Below are 26,341 nucleotides of genomic sequence, written 5' to 3'. Positions count from 1 at the left end.
AAAATTGCTCCTTTAAGACTGAAGGACTGATCACCCCTATCTAACTCACTACTAGTGTTGTGTCCAGTAATTAAGGCTTCTCTGTTTTTATACTGAAGAAATCTCAGTTTCGTATACCATTAATATTTGACCGGAAACGAGAATAGAGGAGCACAGCAATAGGCCTACTGGCCTCTGTATCTACAGATTAAAGGTATAACACACATGAGTAACACTTGGGAACCTTTAATGAAAGACGTTTCTCTCATCAGTTGTGTCAACTTAATACAGAGACCTGAGAACGGAGCCTTTTATAGTGGAGCAAGAGAAGAGTGTGAAGTGGTGCAGCAGTAGCAGGCATGGTCACATGTTGGTGAGGCCCATTAATGAAGTAGGTCAGGCCCATAAAATGGCCAGAGATTTAGCAGTTAAGTTGTAGAGACATCCTCTAGCCCTTACAAGGATGGTAGGGGTCACTCTGGTAGCACCACAACTTTTGAGTTAAAAAAAATCATTGCTGATATTAATCTTTAAAGAGTGAACGGGGAAGCCAGCGGAAGGCCTCGGTCAGATGACTAAAAGCTCCAGTGGCGGGTCAGGAAACACTTGGTCCTGTTTCCCGAGGAATTTTGCCTAACTTAACTCTGGTAGTGAAGAAGTGGTAGAACCAGACTAATGGAACTGTAGTAGGCATGCAGCATCTGTCAACTTACTGGTACTCCATCCTTCGATGGAATCATTGTCCTCTGACACAGCAACAGCATGGAATCCTTGCACAAAGAATAAATGATTCTTCAACTCAATTGTAAAATCTAACTTGAGTTCATTCTTGGTTACAAGGTTCAGTATAGTCAGGAAACAGGATAAGTGTGCCGCTGAAGCTTTTGATCACCTGACCGAGGCCTTCCGCTGGCTTACTGGTCCACCCCTTTAAAAATTATGGGTATCACTGTAACCAACTATTAATCCTTGGTTACAAATAGGTCAGGTTAAGTAAGGTTTGTCAGGAAACAGGACAAGTGTTTCCAACACGGGTCTTCGTCGCTATATTTACTTATCTTTTATTTATTCCTGTCTCCTACTTGTACACTTTTGTACTTATGTTCCCAAGTATTGTGATATTTCTTTACCTACGCCATGAATTATCATAAACTAATTACCAAACGAAATTATTTAATCTGAGAATACATTCTCTCAGAAATTATTTAATCTGAGAATACATTCCTTCAAAAATTATTTAATCAGAGACTGTATCCCCCTTCAGAAATTATTTAATCTGAGACCGTATCCCCTTCAGAAATTATTTAATCTGAGACTGTATCCCCCTTCAGAAATTATTTAATCTGAGACTGCATCCCCTTCAGAAATTATTTAATCTGAGAATACATTCCTTCAAAAATTATTTAATCAGAGACTGTATCCCCCTTCAGAAATTATTTAATCTGAGACCGTATCCCCTTCAGAAACTGATTCTTCCAGTGTAATACCACACATTGTAAAATAATTTATTTCTTAAATTAAAACTCTTCTCTATTTTCGTGCTCAGCTTTAAATATTTGACTGAAATAATGCTCTGACGTATAGTCTTCAAACTGAAGATTATAACAATTTTGTATTCTATTTTGCTTGAGACAAAAAAAAGAGGAATGTCCATTTTTGTCATACGATGATCCGCAATGTTGGTTCTGGTTGTGTGAGCGACGCCTTCTTCTGGCTCACTAGTCAACCCTCTGCATCAATTTGTCCACCTTCAAAACGACATTTATACGACATTATAACATTTACTCCTCAAAGAAAACGAGACTTTCACAGGATATAAAGAAAACGTGAGGCTTAGGGCATAACAGAAAACGGTAAAATGAAACTCTTCAGAGAAAACGAAGGTAGAGAAAACGGTGGTAAACTTGGCAAGAGTTGCTGGACCACGCTTGTTAGCCGGGCAAAAATAACTTTGAGTGTTATGCCCGCTAGCACAGTGCCAAGACAATAAGAAGCCATAATGTAGCAGGGAAAAGATGGAAGGGACTTCTTCAATAATTCGTCTTCCCTCTTACATAAAATGCGGAAGTGTTTTAGGTGTAAGTAATCATCTGAAGAGGACCTCAGTGGTAATAACTCACTTTGTCTGACTTTTTGGAGGGGGAGCTATCCTAGGTTAACGTACACATATGTTACTATGTATGATAATTGTACTTACGTGTAGCTGCACCTAAATAAACTTACTGACATATAATGGAATAGTTCAAGTTACGTGAATTTTCGTGAATTTACGAGAATTTACGTGAATTTTTAGAAGGTTGGGTTACATTGTCTGGCTAATGTTACGACAAAATAAAAAATAGCATAATGCTTTTAATAATAATGGCAACGTTTCGCTCTCCAGGAGCTTTGTCAAGCTTGATAAAGCTCCTGGAGAGCGAAACGTTGCCACAATAAAATGTCACATTAGTTGCACCTATCTCCTTTTACCTAACATTGTTTGTCCTGAGGGCGTGGCTTTATTGGGTCATCCTGGGTTACTAACCCTCCGGATCATTGATCCGAGGAGAATCTACTCTTTCAGGATCGATTTCTGTTTCCCTGTTGTCTGTACTTCCGGACCGTTAAATAATAGATTGCTCTAATTTGCATATTTATAAAAGGATTAACAGGTATCTCTTCCGTCGTTGGGCTTTCTAGATTGATTACCAAAACGAGAATAAAATGTGTTTTGCTTTTATGTACTGGTGGAGAGCGTACTGGGGGTGATCTTGGATCCCAGTACTCCTACTGGTGATGGTGATGGGTCCCAGTACTGCTACTGGGGATGGTCATGGGTCCCAGTACTGCTACTGGGGGCGAGCGCATTGGGGAATGGTAACCTTGGATCCCAAAACTTACAGCATTTAAGAATTGTTTTGCTATTATTAGCTCTCGTTACCCCAGCTACCACTACTACTGCCAGACCACCACCATCACCACCACCACAACAACCACAATTACTCTCATTCTCCTACCATATCTAACCCCCCCCCCCATACTCCCACGACTAACCTCACACCCCCACAACAGCTGCCCCTCTACTAACACTACAACTTCCCCAAAATTACCACGACCACCACAAGTTCCCCCAAAACTACCTTCACCATAATCACAACTACCACAACTACGGTTACCCTAAAACTACTATCACAACTGGTAAGTCATCGACATCATTTGCACTTCCCTCCCCACAACGACCTTCACATTGTGGGTCATTATTTTAGGAGTGTCAACATGTGACCAAACTCTGGCACTTCCTGACTCTAGAGTGACCGTAATACACCACTTAGAAAGTCGTAACTTTATATGTTCTCTTCTCAGTAACAGTGATATACAACAGAAGACCTGGGCAAAAATACCTGTCAAATGATAAAAGCCCCAAGAGATGCAGCTTTCTCAGCGCATCGTGATTAAAGTGTTTTTGTCTGGCGGTGAATAGGTTCCACGAAGCCTTAATGACCCTCGTGTAGTCGATAGGTTTTATAGCCCATTAAGCAAGCAACCAATACGTATCCATGGAGGCTACTAAACCCATGTGGGTTATTTAACGGAAGGAGCAGAAGGGACTAGATCTAGCATCTAGTTTCAACTACTCCTAAAAGCGAGAGAGAAATGCTATTTAGCCGCTAGTGGGAGTTTTCAGTCGCAGTTCAGCTAAGTCTGTTCCTGTCTGAGGCTACGACGTGAGTGGAACTGCTATGGTGACTGTTGATACGGGGGATTGCAACGCAGACACTAATTTAATATGAAGTGCAAAAGGAGTATGGGGTAATTCTGGAGTCATAGAGGCTCAATACTCCTGTTTATCGGCATTTCTCTGGTAAAGAGGCTGTTTTTGTGGAGTGGTGATGAAGTGGGTGGGTGGCGGGGGTGGTTGTGCTCACACATTGTTCATTGCCCCGGTGAGTCAGGAGTGCTGGCAACCACAGCCTCCTGAGCAGTTTTGGTGTAGATGAGAGTAAGCAAGAGCCAGAGCAGTGCTGCTGGTGTCTGCCGCCCCCTTCTACCTACCCCACACGTGGCGCTAGTATCGTAGCGGGGTGGTGGGCGGTGCTGGTGCGTGTGTTGCCGCGGCTGCTGTGGTGGTGGCACCAGCTAGGATACAGTACGGGTAGCAGCCGTCTCTGAACATCGCGTCTCTCTTCCAGCTCGGCTCCGGCTCCTTCTGCATCACTATGGATAATTATCGCCCTCCGAAGGTCAACCGCTACTGGAAGCGTCCCAAACCCAAAGTGTACGAATGTAACATCCGAGATGCTGAACGCTTTTACCAAGAGTCTTATAAACATTACCTCTCTGAAAAAGAAGAGGCGGCCGCTAAAGCTGCAAGGGCGAGGTCTATAGACACAGACAAGATAGAGTTCTACCCTCACCTACGAGCTGGTCCTATCAGGCGCGGGTCTCCATCATCCCGTCCTCCTGTCCCTCCTTCCCCTCCAGAGGGATTTAGATCTCACCATGACACTGATCGCTCGTCGGCAGAGATTAGTTTCACAAGCCGCTTGGAAGGTCTTCCAACCTATGATTCTTCTAAAGACAATTTCAGCATCGAAGAACGACTGGAGAGGCTTAAAAGATTGAGGGCAGAACTGGGCATGCCTAGTGATACTAAAACAGGTTATGCCTCATCCTCTGCAGTCTCTACGAGAAGTGACTCTGCAACCCGCACCACTGGCAGTGGCCTCGGCGACTTTGAAACTTATAAATCCGAGAGAACCTCACGATCTGTCGCTGATGGTACTCCTGATGAAGCCTCTTATACCTTCAAATCCCAGAGGACCTCTCGGATGAACGGCACGGGAGGTCTGGGCGAGGATTATAAACTGAAAACTGAAGTCGGTACTGATGACTACAAATTCAAGTCAGAACGCAGCACTGACGATTACAAATCAAGGTCAGACCACACCAACGATTACAAGCTACCGTCTAGGTCGGTGGAGTTCGAACTGCCCAGGATAGAACGAAAACCATTGACTCTGTCACCAAAGTTAGACAGGAAGAAGGATGATTACTCCTTTAAATCCTCAACGGAAAAGAAGGCAGACCGGTTTTCTAGTTTGTCATCCGCTGGGTCGTCTTCGAGTGCCACTGGTCGTAGTAGTCGCAAGGTAATCGCTGATCTAGAGATTGATGATGACGACACGTCTGTGGTGGATATGATGAAGAAATTACCTTCCTCCCAAGACATCCTCGAACGCATCAGCAAAATGGACTTGGATGATTGACTGGAGGACATAATTGACGCTAAACTTTGATGATAGTAGCTAAGATTAAAATAAAGTAAACTATGTGATAAAAAGGGGATGTAGTGAAGTCTGCTATGAAGAAAAGCTATCAGTTTTGCCTCGAGAAGCAGTCTATCAATGAAGAACAGTTAGCAAACGAAAGTTCACTGTCCTACAAGGAAAAAAATACTGCATTTGTGACATTTAAGGTCATCATCACGAGAGAAAGAGCTATCATGATTGTACCAGTGATGCCACACTGTACGAGTACCAACCATGGTACCATTAAATAATTTCCCTGTGGAGAGGATACTTACCATTAACGTACCAAAAATAGACCCATTCTGTGAAGAGCAGCTACTGTGATTGTGCCTTGGGATGTTAATGAAACATACGAAGAGCGTTAGCTACATCATTGGTGTAGTTTTCTCTAAGTGACGACAACACTCTTGTGGATCATACAGAAATCGAGGCCAATCTCAATCAAAGTTTGTCGCCAATTATGATAAACACGAAACAATGAGACACTACCGAGTGTCCGTCCCTACCCTGCATGATCCTCACCCACTGCACCACCTCTTCAGTCTTCGAATCGAAAAATGTTAATAATTATGTATGTCTATTCCGAACAGTGATAACTTTTCCTAGCAGTAACTAGCGGATTTTTTTTATATAATTGCTCCTCTAATTATTAAAATGCACATATAGCATTTGATTTTTTTTTTGCAAACACAAACTGTAAATATAAAGAAACTCTGGAAATGTGTTAAACAGTGGACTCTGTGCTGGCGGTGTGACGCGTCCCACTCACTATTGCAGTTCCTCCTTTTCTTATCCATTCCCATTTCCTCTTTCACATTTCCCTCTCCTCTCCCCTCCTTTTTTACCACCTTTTCCACAAGAATCTAGTGCTGCACTGCTGCTACGTTGCTGCAGCCTCCGGGCTGACGGCAGACATGTCTCTTGCAGCATCTCGTAAACCATGGCTTCTCGCAACGTGTGCTTGGTTGGTATGCACTTCGACCGTCCCGGGGCTCCCAGGGTGTACTCTCGCAACACCAGCGTCTGGTCCGAGTATGAGCTGGCCAGAAAGGAAAAATACAACATCTCCTATGAAAAGAAGTCCTCAATCGGCGAAGTTGACGTCAAGTACATCCCGGAGAAGCCTCTGCGCGAGCGGCTGCCTGGTCTCTCCTCCCTCCACATCTCCAAAGTCCGACGGATTATCTAGAGTGGCTAGCTCCGCCTCCCCCCGCCCATCCCCGCCCGCCCTCACGTTGGTGACATACGTCCAGTAGGTTCATTGTAGTGCTTTATCACTGTAATTCTCTACCAATGTAATGCTCTACCACTGTAATGCTCTACCACTGTAATGCTCTATCACTAATAATTTACATCTGTAATGATCTATTTCTGTAATACAGTACCTCTGTAATGCTCTACCTCTGCATTTCTTGCTTCTCCTGCACGCACTGCCACCGTCACATCTTTCTCTTTCGTACCAAATGGTCAATGAAATGCACGAATAGTTCCTGAGCTGAAGTGTATACACAGAGCTCTTGACTCCATATTATGTGGACGAGAGTGTGTGTCTGAGCCTGTGTTAGTGTGGTTTCTTTGAGTGGCTGTTTGCGTTTGTGTGAGTGGATTTTGTGTAAAGAAGCGAGAAAGGGAGAAAGAGAGAAAGAGAGAAAGAGAGAGAGAGAGAGAGAGAGAGAGAGAGAGAGAGAGAGAGAGAGAGAGAGAGAGAGAGAGAGAGAGAGAGAGAGAGAGAGAGAGAGAGAGAGAGAGAGAGAGAGAGAGAGAGAGAGAGAGAGAGAGAGAGAGAGAGAGAGAGAGAGAGAGAGAGAGAGAGAGAGAGAAAGGGCAGATGCGTGCATCTTGGCTCTTGCCAGGAGCGCCAGGTCGCCGGTTTGCCAGATCTATTCTGGTACATGTCAAACATGGCCCAATATGGTTCCTCGGAGCCTGTGTTCTTACCCCTGCCTCCTCCTCCTCTTCCTCTCCCAGCCCTCTAGCGATGCCTACCCGTGTGTACAGTCATGCCTATCCTTGTATACAGTCATGCCCTGTGTAGTCATGTCCATAAATGGCACTTATGAGGCAACATAAAGACCCGAAAACGAAATAAGTATTGCATGTCTGTGTGTCACAATGAGGTCGCCACTCACCACACTCATTGTCAAGCCCAGAAATATTGATCTTTTCATTATCTGCATGTGAGTTCCTTTGTATTATTGATCAGTCTAAATTTCACTTTTGTCTTTGCATAATCATACATCTGTACACACAGGTCCGTGTCTGCAACCAAGGGGAAAAATGATAATTGTAACAGGCCTATTGGCCCGTGCTGGCGTATATACAAGGGTGTACTATAAAAACTTTAGAGAAACACAAGTACATTGTGAACACGTTCCCATAATTGACTTTATAAAGCTCCACGTTGAGCCTTAGTTTGATTGTATTATGATCTACACTGAGTAAAACGTCGACAAAATAAAAATTTGTACTGTACTTGAGATTCTCCCAGACGTCGTACACTCACCTAACAATTTCTGTTAGTGAAAATTGTCCTAATTATTCGCAAAGTTCCCATGGCACTGGCATCACTGATACTACCTGGCACTGTTGCACTCCTCTACAACACAATCATCATAACACTGACACTACCTGGCACTCATCTACAACACAATCATCACAACACTGACACTACCTGGCACTCATCTACAACACAATCATCACAACACTGACACTACCTGGCACTCATCTACAACACAATCATCACAACACTGACACTATCTGGCACTTCTGTACAACACATTCATCACAACACTGACACTACCTGGCACTCATCTACAACACAGTCATCACAACACTGACACTATCTGGCACTTCTGTACAACACATTCATCACAACACCGACATTACCTGGCACTCCTCTACAACACAATCATCACAACACTGACACTACCTGGCACTCTTCTACAACACAATCATCACTACACTGACACTACCTGGCACTCCTCTACAACACAATCATCACAACAATAACACTACCTGGCACTCCTCTACAACACAATCATCACAACAATAACACTACTTGGCACTCATCTACAAAACAATCATCACAACAATAACACTACCTGGCACTCCTCTACAACACAATCATCACAACAATAACACTACCTGGCACTCCTCTACAGCACAATCATCACAACAATAACACTACCTGGCACTCCTCTACAACACAATCATCACAACAATAACACTACCTGGCACTCCTCTACAGCACAATCATCACAACAATAACACTACCTGGCACTCCTCTACAACACAATCATCACAACAATAACACTACCTGCCACTCCTCTACAGCACAATCATCACAACAATAACACTACCTGGCACTCCTCTACAACACAATCATCACAACAATAACACTACCTGGCACTCCTCTACAGCACAATCATCACAACAATAACACTACCTGGCACTCCTCTACAACACAATCATCACAACAATAACACTACCTGGCACTCCTCTACAACACAATCATCACAACAATAACACTACCTGGCACTCCTCTACAACACAATCATCACAACAATAACACTACCTGGCACTCCTCTACAACACAATCATTACAACAATAACACTACTTGGCACTCCTCTACAACACAATCATCACAAGAATAACACTACTTGGCACTCCTCTACAACACAATCATCACAACAATAACACTACTTGGCACTCATCTACAAAACAATCATCACAACAATAACACTACCTGGCACTCCTCTACAGCACAATCATCACAACAATAACACTACCTGGCACTCCTCTACAACACAATCATCACAACAATAACACTACTTGGCACTCCTCTACAACACAATCATCACAAGAATAACACTACTTGGCACTCCTCTACAACACAATCATCACAACAATAACACTACTTGGCACTCCTCTACAACACAATCATCACAAGAATAACACTACTTGGCACTCCTCTACAACACAATCATCACAACAATAACACTACTTGGCACTCATCTACAAAACAATCATCACAACAATAACACTACCTGGCACTCCTCTACAACACAATCATCACAACAATAACACTACCTGGCACTCCTCTACAGCACAATCATCACAACAATAACACTACCTGGCACTCCTCTACAACACAATCATCACAACAATAACACTACCTGGCACTCCTCTACAGCACAATCATCACAACAATAACACTACCTGGCACTCCTCTACAACACAATCATCACAACAATAACACTACTTGGCACTCCTCTACAACACAATCATCACAAGAATAACACTACTTGGCACTCCTCTACAACACAATCATCACAACAATAACACTACTTGGCACTCCTCTACAACACAATCATCACAAGAATAACACTACTTGGCACTCCTCTACAACACAATCATCACAACAATAACACTACTTGGCACTCATCTACAAAACAATCATCACAACAATAACACTACCTGGCACTCCTCTACAACACAATCATCACAACAATAACACTACCTGGCACTCCTCTACAACACAATCATCACAACACTGACACTACTTGGCACTCCTCTACAACACAATCATCACAACACTGACACTACTTGGCACTCCTCTACAACACAATCATCACAACAATGACACTACTTGGCACTCCTCTACAACACAATCATCACAACAATAACACTACCTGGCACTCCTCTACAAAACAATCATCACAACAGTAACACTACTTGGCACTCCTCTACAACACAATCATCACAACAATAACACTACCTGGCACTCCTCTACAACACAATCATCACAACAATGACATTACTTGGCACTCCTCTACAACACAATCATCACAACAATAACACTACCTGGCACTCCTCTACAAAACAATCATCACAACAGTAACACTACTTGGCACTCCTCTACAACACAATCATCACAACAATAACACTACCTGGCACTCCTCTACAACACAATCATCACAACAATAACACTACTTGGCACTCCTCTACAACACAATCATCACAACAATAACACTACTTGGCACTCATCTACAACACAATCATCACAACAATAACACTACCTGGCACTCCTCTACAACACAATCATCACAACAATAACACTACTTGGCACTCATCTACAACACAATCATCACAACAATAACACTACCTGGCACTCCTCTACAACACAATCATCACAACAATAACACTACCTGCACTCCTCTGCAACACAATCATCACAACAATAACACTACCTGGCACTCCTCTGCAACACAATCATCACAAAAATAACACTACCTGGCACTCCTCTACAACACAATCATCACAACAATAACACTACCTGGCACTCCTCTACAACCCAATTTTGTGAAACGAATAATCATACTAGTGAACAGTCATGGAGGTGTGTGTGTACAATCATGCCCATGTTTGTGTTAAATCATGCCCAGGATTGTGTACAATCATATACCAGTCTACATTCTATATACCATCCCACACCCTCATATACCAGTCCACATTCTATATACCATCCCACACCCTCATATACCAGTCCACACCCTCATATACCAGTCCACATTCTCATATACCAGTCCACACCCTCATATACCAGTCCACACCCTCATATACCAGTCCACACCCTCATATACCAGTCCACACTCTCATATACCAGTCCACACCCTCATATACCAGTCCACACCCTCATATACCAGTCCACACCCTCATATACCAGTCCACACCCTCATATACCAGTCCACACCCTCATATACCAGTCCACACCCTCATATACCAGTCCACACTCTCATATACCAGTCCACACCCTCATATACCAGTCCACACCCTCATATACCAGTCCACATTCTCATATACCAGTCCACACCCTCATATACCAGTCCACACCCTCATATACCAGTCCACACCCTCATATATCAGTCCACACCCTCATATTACCAGTCCACACCCTCATATACCAGTTCACACGCTCATATACCAGTCCACATTCTCATATACCAGTCCACACCCTCATATACCAGTCCACACTCTCATATACCAGTCAACACCTTCATATACCAGTCCACACCCTCATATACCAGTCCACACCCTCATATACCAGTCCACACTCTCATATACCAGTCAACACCTTCATATACCAGTCCACACCCTCATATACCAGTCCACACCCTCATATACCAGTCCACACCCTCATATATCAGTCCACACCCTCATATTACCAGTCCACACCCTCATATACCAGTTCACACGCTCATATACCAGTCCACATTCTCATATACCAGTCCACACCCTCATATACCAGTCCACACCCTCATATACCAGTCAACACCCTCATATACCAGTCCACACCTTCATATACCAGTCCACACCCTCATATACCAGTCCACATTCTTGTATACCAGTCCACACCCTCATATACCAGTCCACACTCTCGTTGCCTTCCTGGAGTGGTGACTGCTACTGCAGTTGTTATGGTAACTGATGGTATTGCTGGTATGGTGATTGTTGTGATGTTTGTTGGTGTAGTGACTGCTGTGTGATGATTGTTGGTGTAGTGACTGCTGTGTGATGATTGTTGGTGTAGTGACTGCTGTGTGATGATTGTTGGTGTAGTGACTGCTGTGTGATGATTGTTGGTGTAGTGACTGCTGTGTGATGATTGTTGGTGTAGTGACTGCTGTGTGATGATTGTTGGTGTAGTGACTGCTGTGTGATGATTGTTGGTGTAGTGACTGCTGTGTGATGATTGTTGGTGTAGTGACTGCTGTGTGATGATTGTTGGTGTAGTGACTGCTGTGTGATGATTGTTGGTGTAGTGACTGCTGTGTGATGATTGTTGGTGTAGTGACTGCTGTGTGATGATTGTTGGTGTAGTGACTGCTGTGTGATGATTGTTGGTGTAGTGACTGCTGTGTGATGATTGTTGGTGTAGTGACTGCTGTGTGATGATTGTTGGTGTAGTGACTGCTGTGTGATGATTGTTGGTGTAGTGACTGCTGTGTGATGATTGTTGGTGTAGTGACTGCTGTGTGATGATTGTTGGTGTAGTGACTGCTGTGTGATGATTGTTGGTGTAGTGACTGCTGTGTGATGATTGTTGGTGTAGTGACTGCTGTGTGATGATTGTTGGTGTAGTGACTGCTGTGTGATGATTGTTGGTGTAGTGACTGCTGTGTGATGATTGTTGGTGTAGTGACTGCTGTGTGATGATTGTTGGTGTAGTGACTGCTGTGTGATGATTGTTGGTGTAGTGACTGCTGTGTGATGATTGTTGGTGTAGTGACTGCTGTGTGATGATTGTTGGTGTAGTGACTGCTGTGTGATGATTGTTGGTGTAGTGACTGCTGTGTGATGATTGCTGGTGTGGTGACTGCTGTGTGATGATTGTTGGTGTAGTGACTGCTGTGTGATGATTGTTGGTGTAGTGACTGCTGTGTGATGATTGCTGGTGTGGTGACTGCTGTGTGATGATTGTTGGTGTAGTGACTGCTGTGTGATGATTGTTGGTGTAGTGACTGCTGTGTGATGATTGTTGGTGTAGTGACTGCTGTGTGATGATTGTTGGTGTAGTGACTGCTGTGTGATGATTGTTGGTGTAGTGACTGCTGTGTGATGATTGCTGGTGTGGTGACTGCTGTGTGATGATTGTTGGTGTAGTGACTACTGTGTGATGATTGTTGGTGTAGTGACTGCTGTGTGATGATTGCTGGTGTGGTGACTGCTGTGTGATGATTGTTGGTGTAGTGACTGCTGTGTGATGATTGTTGGTGTAGTGACTGCTGTGTGATGATTGTTGGTGTAGTGACTGCTGTGTGATGATTGTTGGTGTAGTGACTGCTGTGTGATGATTGTTGGTGTAGTGACTGCTGTGTGATGATTGCTGGTGTGGTGACTGCTGTGTGATGATTGCTGGTGTGGTGACTGCTGTGTGATGATTGTTGGTGTAGTGACTGCTGTGTGATGATTACTGGTGTTGCCTGTCTGATAACTAATGGTGTTACTTGTGTGATGACTAATGGAGTTGCTGGTATGTGACTGCTGGTGTTGTTTGTGTGGTGACTGATGGTGTTGCTTGTGTGATGACTGGTGTTTCTAGTTTGATGACTACTGGTGTGATGACCGCTAGGTGTTGCTGACTTACGTGATGACTGATAATGTTGCTGGTGTAATGACTGCTAGGTTTGCTTATGTCATAAGTACTGGTGTTGCTGGTGTGATGACAGTTGGAGTTGCTAGTGTGATGTCCCCGTTTTTCTGGTAAGACGACTGCTGGTGTTACTGGTGTTGATTACTGGTGATGTTGCTGCGATGACTGTACTTGCGATGATTGGTGATTCTAGAATGTTGTCTGCTGGTGTGATGACTCCTTGTATTACTACTCATGTTGCTGGTGTGATAGTGTTAATACTGCTGGTGTTATGACTGCTGGTGTTATGAATGCTGGTGTTACGTGCAGAAAGGTGGTGTTATGTGATAACTTCTGGTGTTACTTTATGATTATTTGTGTGATAACTTCTGGTGTTGCAGGTGTGATGACTGGTATGATGATTTCTGGAGTTGCTGTAGTGATGAATACTGTTTTTTTTTTAGCGGTGTTGTTGGTATGATACCTGCTGGCGTGACAACTACTATTGTTGCCGGTGTGATACCGGTTGTGATGTCTCCTGGTGTTATGAATCTTAGTGATATGACTGATACTGTTATCATTTGATAACTGTCAGAGAAATCGACCACACATCTGCGATGACCACTGTCAGTGTTATCACTGGTGGGATGACCACATGACAGTGTTTTGGTGTGATGACCACTGGTTGTGTGACCAGTGTTATCACTCGTGTGATGACCACAGGTTGTGTGACCAGTGTTATCACTGGTGTGATGACCACAGGTTGTGTGACCAGTGTTATCACTGTTGATCACTGACCAGTGGTATCACTGGTGTGATGACCACAGGTTGTGTGACCAGTGTCACCACTGGTGTGATGACCACTGGTTGTGTGACCAGTGTTATCACTGGTGTGATGACCACAGGTTGTGTGACCAGTGTTATCACTGGTGTGATGACCACAGGTTGTGTGACCAGTGTTATCACTGGTGTGATGACCACAGGTTGTGTGACCAGTGTTATCACTGGTGTGATGACCACAGGTTGTGTGACCAGTGTTATCACTGGTGTGATAACTGCTGGTGATATGACGGTTGGAATTATGATCGCTGGTCTTACATCTGTTTGTGTTATGACTGCTGGTGTTATGAATGCTGGTGTTATGGCTGCTGGTGTTATGATTGCTGGTGTAATGGCTGCTGGTGTTATGACTGCTGGTGTTATGAATGCTGGTGTTATGGTTGCTGGTGTTTTAACTGCTGGTGTTATGACTGCAGGTGTTATGATTGCTGGTGTTATGAATGTTGGTGTTTTGACTGCAGGTGTTATGACTGCTGGTGTTATGACTGCTGGTGTTATGACTGCTGGTGTTAAGACTGCTGGTGTTATAACTCCTGGTGTTATGATTGCTGGTGTCATGACTGCTGGTGTTATGTCTGCTGGTGTTATGACTGCTGGTGTTAAGACTGCTGGTGTTATAACTGCTGTTGTTAAGACTGCTGGTGTTATAACTGCTGGTGTTATGACTGCTGATGTTATGACTGCTGGTGTTATAACTGCTGGTGCTAAGACTGCTGGTGTTATAACTGCTGGTGCTATGACTGCTGGTGTTCAGGCTGCTGGTGTTATGACTGCTGGTGTTATGACTGCTGGTGTTATGGCTGCTAATGTTAAGACTGCTGGTGGTATGACTGCTGGTGTTGTGACTGCTGCCGTTAAGACTGCTGGTGTTATAACTGCTGGTATTAAGACTGCTGGTGTTAAGACTGCTGGTGTTTTGACTGCTGGTGTTATGACTGCTGGTGTTATAACTGCTGGTGTTAAGACTGCTGGTGTTATGACTGCTGGTGTTATGACTGCTGGTGTTAAGACTGCTGGTGTTATAACTGCTGGTGTTATGACTGCAGGTGTTATGACTGCTGGTGTTATGACTGCTGGTGTTATGACTGCTGGTGTTATGACTGCTGGTGTTAAGACTGCTGGTGTTATGACTGCTGGTGTTATGACTGCTGGTGTTATAACTGCTGGTGTTAAGACTGCTGGTGTTATAACTGCTGGTGTTATGACTGCTGGTGCTATGACTGCTGGTGTTAAGGCTGCTGGTGTTATGACTGCTGGTGTTATGACTGCTGGTGTTATGGCTGCTGATGTTAAGACTGCTGGTGTTATGACTGCTGGTGTTATGACTGCTGGTGTTATGACTGTTGGTGCTATAACTCCTGGTGTTAAGACTGCTGGTGTTAAGATTGTTGGTGTTATGACTGCTGGTGTTATGACTGCTGGTATTATAACTGCTGGTGTTAAGACTGCTGGTGTTATGACTGCTGGTGTTATGACTGCTGGTGTTAAGACTGCTGGTGTTATGACTGCTGGTGTTATGACTGCTGATGTTAAGACTGCTGGTGTTATGACTGCTGGTGTTATGACTGCTGGTGTTAAGACTGCTGGTGTTATGACTGCTGGTGTTATGACTGCAGGTGTTATGACTGCTGGTGTTATGACTGCTGGTGTTATGACTGCTGATGTTATGACTGCAGGTGTTATGACTGCTGGTGTTATAACTGCTGGTGTTATAACTGCTGATGTTATGACTGCTGGTGTTATGACTGCTGGTGTTATGACTGCTGGTGTTAAGACTGCTGGTGTTATGACTGCTGGTGTTATGACTGCTGGTGTTATAACTGCTGGTGTTATGACTGCTGATGTTATTACTGCTGGTGTTATGACTGCTGGTGTTATGACTGCTGGTGTTATGATTGCTGATGTTATGACTGCTGGTGTTATAACTGCTGGTGTTAAGACTGCTTTTGTTATAACTGCTGGTGTTATGATTGCTGGTGTTATGACTGCTGGTGTTAAGAATGCTGGTGTTATGACTGCTGATGTTAAGAATGCTGGTGTTATGACTGCTTGTGTTAACAATGCTCGTGTTAAGACTGCTGGTGTTATGGCTGCTGGTGTTAAGAATGCTGGTGTTAAGACTGCTGGTGTTATGACTGCTGGTGTTATGACTGCTGGTGTTATGACTGCTGGTGTTATGACTGCTGGTGTTATGACTGCTGGTGTTAAGAATGCTGGTGTTAAGACTGCTGGTGTTATGACTGCTGGTGTTATGACTGCTGGTGTTATGACTGCTGGTGTTATGGCTGCTGGTGTTATGACTGCTGGTGTTATGGCTGCTGGTGTTATGGCTGCTGATGTTATGACTGCTGGTGTTATGACTGCTGGTGTTATGACTGCTGGTGTTATGACCGCTGATGTTATGACTGCTGGTGTTATAGCTGCTGGTGTTAAGACTGCTGGTGTTATGACTGCTGGTGTTATGGTTGCTGGTGTAATGACTGCTGGTGTTATGACTGCTGGTGTTATGGCTGCTGATGTTATGACTGCTGGTGTTATGACTGCTGGTGTTATGACTGCTGGTGTTATGACCGCTGATGTTATGACTGCTGGTGTTATAACTGCTGGTCTTAAGACTGCTGGTGTTATGACTGCTGGTGTTATGGCTGCTGGTGTTACGACTGCTGGTGTTATGACTGCTGGTGTTAAGACTGCTGGTGTTATGACTGCTGGTGTTATGGCTGCTGATGTTATGACTGCTAGTGTTATGACTGCTGGTGTTAAGACTGCTGATGTTATGACTGCTGGTGTTATGACTGCTGGTGTTAAGGCTGCTTGTGTTATGACTGCTGGTGTTATGACTGCTGGTGTTATGGCTGCTGATGTTAAGACTGCTGGTGTTATGACTGCTGGTGTTATGACTGCTGGTGTTAAAACTGCTGGTGTTATAACTGCTGGTGTTAAGACTGCTGGTGTTAAGACTGCTGGTGTTATGACTGCTGGTGTTATGACTGCTGGTGTTATAACTGCTGGTGTTAAGACTGCTGGTGTTATGACTGCTGGTGTTATGACTGCTGGTGTTAAGACTGCTGGTGTTATAACTGCTGGTGTTATGACTGCAGGTGTTATGACTGCTGGTGTTATGACTGCTGGTGTTATGACTGCTGGTGTTATGACTGCTGGTGTTAAGACTGCTGGTGTTATGACTGCTGGTGTTATGACTGCTGGTGTTATGACTGCTGGTGCTATGACTGCTGGTGTTAAGGCTGCTGGTGTTATGACTGCTGGTGTTATGACTGCTGGTGTTATGGCTGCTGATGTTAAGACTGCTGGTGTTATGACTGCTGGTGTTATGACTGCTTGTGTTAAGACTGCTGGTGTTATGACTGCTGTTGTTATGACTGCAGATGTTATGACTGCTGGTGTTATGACTGCTGGTGTTATGACTGCTGATGTTATGACTGCAGGTGTTATGACTGCTGGTGTTATAACTGCTGGTGTTATAACTGCTGATGTTATGACTGCTGGTGTTATGACTGCTGGTGTTATGACTGCTGGTGTTAAGACTGTTGGTGTTATGACTGCTGGTGTTATGACTGCTGGTGTTATAACTGCTGGTGTTATGACTGCTGATGTTATGACTGTTGGTGTTATGACTGCTGGTGTTATGACTGCTGGTGTTATGACTGCTGATGTTATGACTGCTGGTGTTATAACTGCTGGTGTTAAGACTTCTGGTGTTATAACTGCTGGTGTTATGATTGCTGGTGTTATGACTGCTGGTGTTAAGAATGCTGGTGTTATGATTGCTGGTGATAAGAATGCTGGTGTTATGACTGCTTGTGTTAACAATGCTCGTGTTAAGACTGCTGGTGTTATGGCTGCTGGTGTTAAGAATGCTGGTGTTAAGACTGCTGGTGTTATGACTGCTGGTGTTATGACTGCTGGTGTTATGACTGCTGGTGTTATGAATGCTGGTGTTATGACTGCTGGTGTTAAGGATGCTGGAGTTAAGACTGCTGGTGTTATGACTGCTGGTGTTATGACTGCTGGTGTTATGACTGCTGGTGTTATGGCTGCTGGTGTTATGACTGCTTGTGTTATGGCTGCTGGTGTTATGGCTGCTGATGTTATGACTGCTGGTGTTATGACTGCTGGTGTTATGACTGCTGGTGTTATGACCGCTGATGTTATGACTGCTGGTGTTATAACTGCTGGTGTTAAGACTGCTGGTGTTATGACTGCTGGTGTTATGGCTGCTGGTGTAATGACTGCTGGTGTTATGACTGCTGGAGTTATGACTGCTGGTGTTATGACTGCTGGTGTTATGGCTGTTGATGTTATGACTGCTGGTGTTATGACTGCTGGTGTTATGACTGCTGGTGTTATGACCGCTGATGTTATGACTGCTGGTGTTATAACTGCTGGTGTTAAGACTGCTGGTGTTATGACTGCTGGTGTTATGGCTGCTGGTGTAATGACTGCTGGTGTTATGACTGCTGGTGTTATGACTGCTGGTCTTATGACTGCTGGTGTTATGGCTGCTGATGTTATGACTGCTGGTGGTATGACTGCTGGTGTTAAGACTGCTGATATTATGACTGCTGGTGTTATGACTGCTGGTGTTAAGGCTGCTGGTGTTATGACTGCTGGTGTTATGACTGCTGGTGTTATGACTGCTGGTGTTATGACTGCTGGTGTTATGACTGCTGGTGTTATGACTGCTGGTGTTATGACTGCTGGTGTTATGACTGCTGGTGTTATGACTGCTGGTGTTATGACTGCTGGTGTTATGGCTGCTGGTGGTATGACTGCTGGTGTTAAGGCTGCTGGTGTTATGACTGCTGGTGTTATGGCTGCTGGTGTTAAGGCTGCTGGTGTTATGACTGCTGGTGTTATGACTGCTGGTGTTATGACTGCTGGTGTTATGGCTGCTGATGTTATGACTGCTGGTGTTATGGCTGCTGATGTTATGACTGCTGGTGTTAAGAATGCTGGTGTTAAGGCTGCTGGTGTTATGACTGCTGGTGTTATGACTGCTGGTGTTATGACTGCTGGTGTTATGACTGCTGGTGTTATGACTGCTGGTGTTATGACTGCTGGTGTTATGACTGCTGGTGTTATGACTGCTGGTGTTATGACTGCTGGTGTTATGACTGCTGGTGTTATGACTGCTGGTGCAATGACTGATTTTATTCCAAGAAACTGGAGCCACAATCTCCTTCTTCGAATCAAACCTAATTGCCTCCCATTTTCCCGGAGCCCTCATGTCCCATACGGGTTTAGCTCTTACCCGAGAGTAATATTTATAAAAATAATAATAACTATTATTATTTTTATTGTTGTTGTTGTGGTTGTTGCTGCTGCTGTTGTTGATGCTGTTGTTGTTGATGCTGTTGTTGCTGCTGCTGTTGTTGATGCTGTTGTTGTTGATGCTGTTGTTGTTGATGCTGTTGTTGCTGCTGCTGTTGTTGATGCTGCTGTTGTTGATGCTGTTGTTGTTATTGTTATTATTATTACTAATATTGTTATTATTATAATTAATATTATTATTATCGATATGGGTTGACATGAGATGTGGACTGACTGTACCCTTTAACATCTGGCACTCTACATGTATGTGTCCTGGCACTGTACATCTAGGTGCCTGGCACTGTACATGTAGGTGCTTGGCACTGTACATCTAGGTGCCTGGCACTGTACATGTAGGTGCTTGGCACTGTACATCTAGGTGCCTGGCACTGTACATCTAGGTACCTGGCACTGTACATCTATGTTCCTGGCACTGTACTCCTAAACAAATGGCACTGTACATCTAGGTACCTGGCACTGTACGTCTTTGTACCCGGCACTGAACATCTAGGTACCTAGCACAATACATCTAGGTACCTGGCACTGTACATCTAGGTACCTGGCACTGTACATCTTTGTACCTGGCACTGAACATCTAGGTACCTAGCACTGTGCATCTAGGTGCCTGGCACTGTACATCTAGGTACCTGGCACTGTACATCTATGTTCCTGGCACTGTACTCCTAAACAAATGGCACTCTACATCTAGGTACCTGGCACTGGACATCTAGGTACCTGGCACAGTACATCAAATTACCTGGTACTGTAAATCTAGGTACATGGCACTGTACATCTAGGTACCTGGCACTACCTGCAGGTACCTGGCATACAGACAGTGGTACTCATTTAACCGGCACCTCTCTCTGGCACCTTGACACTGTATTGTAACCTGTTTCTTACTACCCCCCTTTTCTGTTCTGAGTCACCCCAACTCTCATACACCCTACCTCATACATCCCAACTCTCATACACCCCCATCTCTCATGTACTCCACCTCTCATACACCCCCACCTCTCATACATCCCACCTCTCATACACCCCCACCTCTCATACATCCCACCTCTCATACACCCTCCTCCCATTCACCCCACCTCCCATACACTCCACCTCCCATACACTCCACCTCTCATACACCCCATTTCCCATACACCCCACCTCTCATACACCCCACCTCCAAAACACCACCTCTCATACACCCCACCTCCAAAACACCACCTCTCATACATCCCACCTCCAAAACACCACCTCTCATACACCCCACCTCCAAAACACCACCTCTCATACACCCCACCTCCAAAACACCACCTCTCATACATCCCACCTCCAAAACACCACCTCTCATACACCCCACCTCCAAAACACCACCTCTCATACACCCCACCTCCAAGACACCACCTCTCATACACCCCACCTCCAAAACACCACCTCTCATACACCCCACCTCCAAAACACCACCTCTCATACACCCCACCTCCAAAACACCACCTCTCATACATCCCACCTCCAAAAACACCACCTCTCATACACCCCACCTCCAAAACACCACCTCTCATACACCCCACCTCCAAGACACCACCTCTCATACACCCCACCTCCAAAACACCACCTCTCATACACCCCACCTCCAAAACACCACCTCTCATACACCCCACCTCCAAAACACCACCTCTCATACATCCCACCTCCAAAACACCACCTCTCATACACTCCCACCTCCAAAACACCACCTCTCATACACCCCACCTCCAAAACACCACCTCTCATACATCCCACCTCCAAAACACCACCTCTCATACACCCCACCTCCAAAACACCACCTCTCATACACCCCACCTCCAAAACACCACCTCTCATACACTCCCACCACGCATACACTACCTCTCATACACCCCACCTCCCATACAACACCTCATACACCACACCTCTCATACACCAGCCCCGTTCTCCCCAAACACGTATCACACGTCTGTCTGTCTGTCTCTCTCTCTCTCTCTCTCTCTCTCTCTCTCTCTCTCTCTCTCTCTCTCTCTCTCTCTCTCTCTCTCTCTCTCTCTCTCTCTCTCTCTCTCATATAGTAAAAAAATAATTACTCTGATGTAACTACCACTACCTTACAACTACCACTACCTTACAACTACCACTACCTTACAACTACCACTACCTTACAACTACCACTACCTTACAACTACCACTACCTTACAACTACCACTACCTTACAACTACCACTACCTTACAACTACCACTACCTTACAACTACCACTACCTTGCAACTACCACTACCTTACAACTACCACTACCTTACAACTACCACTACCTTACAACTACCACTACCTTACAACTACCACTACCTTGCAACTACCACTACCTTGCAACTACCACTACCTTGCAACTACCACTACCTTACAACTACCACTACCTTGCAACTACCACTACCTTACAACTACCACTACCTTACAACTACCACTACCTTACAACTACCACTACCTTACAACTACCACTACCTTACAACTACCACTACCTTGCAACTACCACTACCTTGCAACTACCACTACCTTACAACTACCACTACCTTGCAACTACCACTACCTTACAACTACCACTACCTTACAACTACCACTACCTTACAACTACCACTACCTTACAACTACCACTACCTTGTAACTACCACTATCTAGCTACTACAACCACCTTGCAACTGCCTTTACTTACTATATCTATTGCATTTTGCATGGTACTCTCAGTATATATACACAGAAAGGAGTGCATCCTTTAGTGTATATACCTCGAGAGAACTCAGTGTATATACATCGAGATCAGTGTATATCTCAGTGTATATTCACTGAGAGATATGTATCTTGAGGTGTATTTACTTCGAGAGGAGTGTATGTCTTAGTGTTTATATACACCGAGAGGTGTATATACCTCTCAGTGTATATACAATGAGAGGTGCAACAACTGGTATAACGTTTCTTTACCGCTGGTGAACAGCGAATGTGTGTAGTCGACAGGTTTGAAACCTGCCCAGTTGTTACCAATCACAAACACAGTTTTGTATTTTATCATGTATTAGCCAATCAGAATGCAGCATTGCATGACATAACGTGTCACTGCCTTCCTATTCGCCAGCCACTGCGTAGTATTGCATACCGTCATCACTACGTATTTTCCGGTTACCTGGAAAAATATTCTGTATCATCGCTTCGTGTAACTCAGTGGTGAGGGAATGTCAATTATCCACACGTCTCTCTTCCTAAGAGTCTAACAGTGAGGAAATATAATGTCTGCACTTCGAGTTATGGGACGGCTCCATTGTTGAGCCATTCCTCATTTTAGAGTCAGTACTTATGTTAGAGTCAGTGCTCACTCGTCAGGAAGGTAGTCAGTCGACCTCCTTGTTTCATTAAGGTAATTACATTTGGTCCAGCTTGTTCCAGCAAGTTAGTCACACTCGGTCTAGCAAGTTAGTCACAGTCGTCCAGACTGTGTCATACACTCATTGCAACTTGATCATCAAATATTGCTCTCCATCCTCACTACATATTATTTTTCACTCTAGATAAAGTGTGGCTATTTTTTTTCTCGGTTGATGTCACAATTTTTTACATGCTGTCATAAATATGTATGTATATATATATATATATATTATTTATTAACACACTGGCCGATTCCCACCAAGGCAGGGTGGCCCGAAAAAGACAAAATTTCACCATCATTCACTCCATCACTGTCTTGCCAGAAGGATGCTTTACACTACAGTTTTTAAATTGCAACATTAACACCCCTCCTTCAGAGTGCAGGCACTGTACTTCCCATCTCCAGGACTCAAGTCCGGCCTGCCGGTTTCCCTGAATATAAATATATATATATATATATATATATATATATATATATATATATATATATATATATATATATATATATATATATATATATATATATATATATATATATATATATATATATATATATATATATTTATATATATACATATATTTACTCGGTACAATTATTCATCATTAATATTATCTCAGCGTCACTCTCACCATCAGCCACATTTTTCACTTATAATTATTTCACCAATTCACAGTTAGATGAAATTACTGCAGAGCAATACTAACATACAGAAAACTGTAAGTTAGATAGTTTATTTACATGTATGTAAACGAATGAAACTAACGTTAGATTAATTTAGAAAATTTTTTTTAGATCCCATAGTTGCACTGTACTCTCTTGTTTCGTTGCAGCCGCCAGCATGGATGAAAAGAAGTGGAAGAGGAAGCTGCCTTATCGCATCTATGACTACAACTACAAAGTAGGCGAGAGCTACTACAATCCCCAGACCGATTACATCGAGAACCGTGATCTGCTGCGCTCCAAAGTCCAGCCCCCGGAAGCTGCAACTTACGCTGAACGCTTCGCTAGTAAGCCATTTTACGGGACGGCCCGAGGTCTCCCATATGGTGAAGACGAAGCAGCATTGTCGAAGAACTTAGTCAATCGTCGCTCCTCCAGCGCCAGTCGAACCTCCAGGGATCATGAACCTGATGATATTCCTCGGTCGTCGAGGTTAGGACGAGGCCGGGCCAAGAATCTGTCGTTTGACCTCGACGACGCAAAGCCGGAACCCCGTAGGAGATTTTCACTCGTTGACGATCTAGATTTCAAAGACCCAGTAAAGAAGTTCATCGATTCTGATTATGGATTCAAAACTTCTGTTGGTAAGAACTTAGTCAGTGATACTGATTTTGGTTTGAATCCTTCGGCAAAACAGAGCATCTTGGATGGCATAAAGAATCTAGAAAAGCAGTTCAAGAAGGCTGATGCAGTTGAAAGGGGCACTGGATCGCGTGCTAAGAGGTGGGAAGAAGTGGTCTATAATGAGGCGCTTGATGCCCCGGGTAAAAAGACCGTCAAAAGGGATGAAATTTCCTACAAGATCCCCGGTACAGGCACCACGGTCCGCAAGAGTTCTTACCAAGAGACCAGCAAGTTCGAGTCTTCCAAACCCCCGAGAGCTCCCCCGAAGCCTTCTCGTCTCCTAAGCTTAGAAGATGATTATGACTTCAAAGTTCCTACAAGGCCGAGACGTCGTAACTTCAGTTTGAGTGACGATGATTTCAAGCTCACCACTACACGCTCTATTAAAAGCAGCTTCGACGATGATGATAAGAAGTTCCGCTCAGCCAAGAAGATGTTCGACCAGCGAAAGGCGCAGGAATCCGAGGAGCTGAGCGAAAATATCAACAAAATGATCAATAGGATGCGGAAACACAGCGTCGGAGACACTGACAGCTACAAGTACACCAGAACTGTTCGTTCCTCGTCCGTCGATCCTTACGACAACGAGTCGAGGGTGAAGTCTCGCACCTTGGCACGCTCACAAAACTTCGCCTACGGTTACTCGAAGTAATACGTCTGCTCGATTTCATTTTCATAACTTTCAGATCAGTTTCTCTTCAGCCTCTCCTCGTGAACCACTTGTTATAATGCATAGGGCATCTATACTGAAACTTCTTTTTGTTTACTATTAGGCCTCTATCGTAAAAAAAAAATATAGATTCATATTTCCATAATGAAAAATCCATCTGAAGGTTGTTGCACCATTTCGGAGTTATCCCTTGTCAGATATGACTCACCACTATAAACAAACCTGGGAACGGGTGAGTTTTGAACTCATGGTCTAGTGGCTTGCGTACTGGCCTGGAGTTTTATGACTCACTTGCCATGAGTTCAAAACCCACCCGATCCGTGGTTTGTCAGGTACTGAATTAAAACAGTAAAAATTTTGTATCTGAGAGACATCCCACTCAGTTGTACTGACTTGAGTGTCGAGTAGCACTCGAAAACACAGCTATGCACAGGAGGCATAAGAGTGTAATAGGCTCATTGGTTACACTTTTTACCTTCTTCTAGCTATTTTTTCATGAACTCTTTTTCCTTTAATATTTGCCCGTCTTGACGCGCTTAGGCAGCTTCCGGTGATGTCATGAGTGACGAGAAGATTGATTGGATCAAGTCACAGAGAAATTAATGAAATTTGCCAATTGTATCTAACTTTACTATGATGTCATCGACTATGTAATTGGACTAACAACTCTATCATTTATGGCTTGTACTTGTTCGTTTAGATTTTTCTGTTATAATTCTGTCTGTGTATTCCCCTTAAGGTTATTGGTCACTATGTGGTGCTGTATACATACTCAAATCAAATATAAATTTGAAAAAAATTCCCCATTGTGAAGCCATCCATTCTGAGATTATTGCTCTTGTTAACTAATTGTATATTTTAAAATATAAATAAAAGTACAACAGTAGAATGATGTAATTCTTCCTTAAGTTATTTTCCTACCATAAATAACGTGAAGTTGACTGATAGTAAATCAAATGAAGAATGAAAGTCGCAGTACCGAGTCTGGCAAAATTGTCCAGTGGTATATAATTAATGGTCGTTATCATAAGTATGTTTTTCAAAGGGGTGGACCGGTGAGCCAGTGGAAGGCCTCGGTATGGTGACCAAAAGCTCCTGCTGTAGGTCATCATATGACCTTGAGAAACTTACCTAAGCTAAACTTGCACAATTCACATCTAGCACAATTTAGGTAAGCAGCTTCAGAGGATGAATTGATAATGGTCCAGGATGGGCCGAAACGTCGTCTAAAAAGGGTCCTCTCTAGATTTTGAGTTAGTTGTGAAGAGTGTATCTTAAGTGGGTGGAAAATATTATTCTTGCACACACACGAGGACACTGCTGGAAGGCAAAGTTACAGATGA

The 26,341-nt window shown here is 43.9% G+C and overlaps 2 protein-coding genes across 3 annotated transcripts in view; both read left to right on the top strand.

Moving 5' to 3' along the window:
• Nucleotides 1–25,887, top strand: part of LOC128694876 (uncharacterized) — a 163,356-nt gene extending 137,469 nt beyond the window's left edge. Inside the window, exons 2-3 of one of the 2 annotated variants that reach the window (XM_053785229.2) lie at nt 6,195–6,519; nt 23,815–25,887. In XM_053785229.2, the coding sequence (XP_053641204.1) occupies nt 23,823–24,980 (1,158 nt within the window). In that variant the 5' untranslated portion in view covers nt 6,195–6,519; nt 23,815–23,822 and the 3' untranslated portion in view covers nt 24,981–25,887. The remainder of the gene's footprint in view (nt 1–6,194; nt 6,520–23,814) is intronic. The other variant, XM_053785236.2, reaches the window with a different exon arrangement.
• LOC128694888 (uncharacterized) lies at nt 3,917–5,810 on the top strand. Its single transcript, XM_053785245.2, has one exon. It carries the CDS (start codon nt 4,176–4,178, stop codon nt 5,223–5,225), a length of 1,050 nt encoding a protein of 349 aa, XP_053641220.1. The 5' UTR covers nt 3,917–4,175; the 3' UTR covers nt 5,226–5,810.
• Nucleotides 25,888–26,341: the final 454 nt, after the last annotated feature.

This window comes from Cherax quadricarinatus, chromosome 14 (genome assembly GCF_038502225.1).
Source record: "Cherax quadricarinatus isolate ZL_2023a chromosome 14, ASM3850222v1, whole genome shotgun sequence".
In the NCBI taxonomy this organism is placed as follows: Eukaryota; Metazoa; Arthropoda; class Malacostraca; order Decapoda; family Parastacidae; genus Cherax; species Cherax quadricarinatus.
This window is presented reverse-complemented; position numbering and strand designations above follow the sequence as displayed.

Coding starts and splice junctions, on each gene's coding strand:
- LOC128694888 (XM_053785245.2), top strand. CDS start 4,176: ATGGATAATTATCGCCCTCCGAAGGTCAACCGCTACTGGAAGCGTCCC.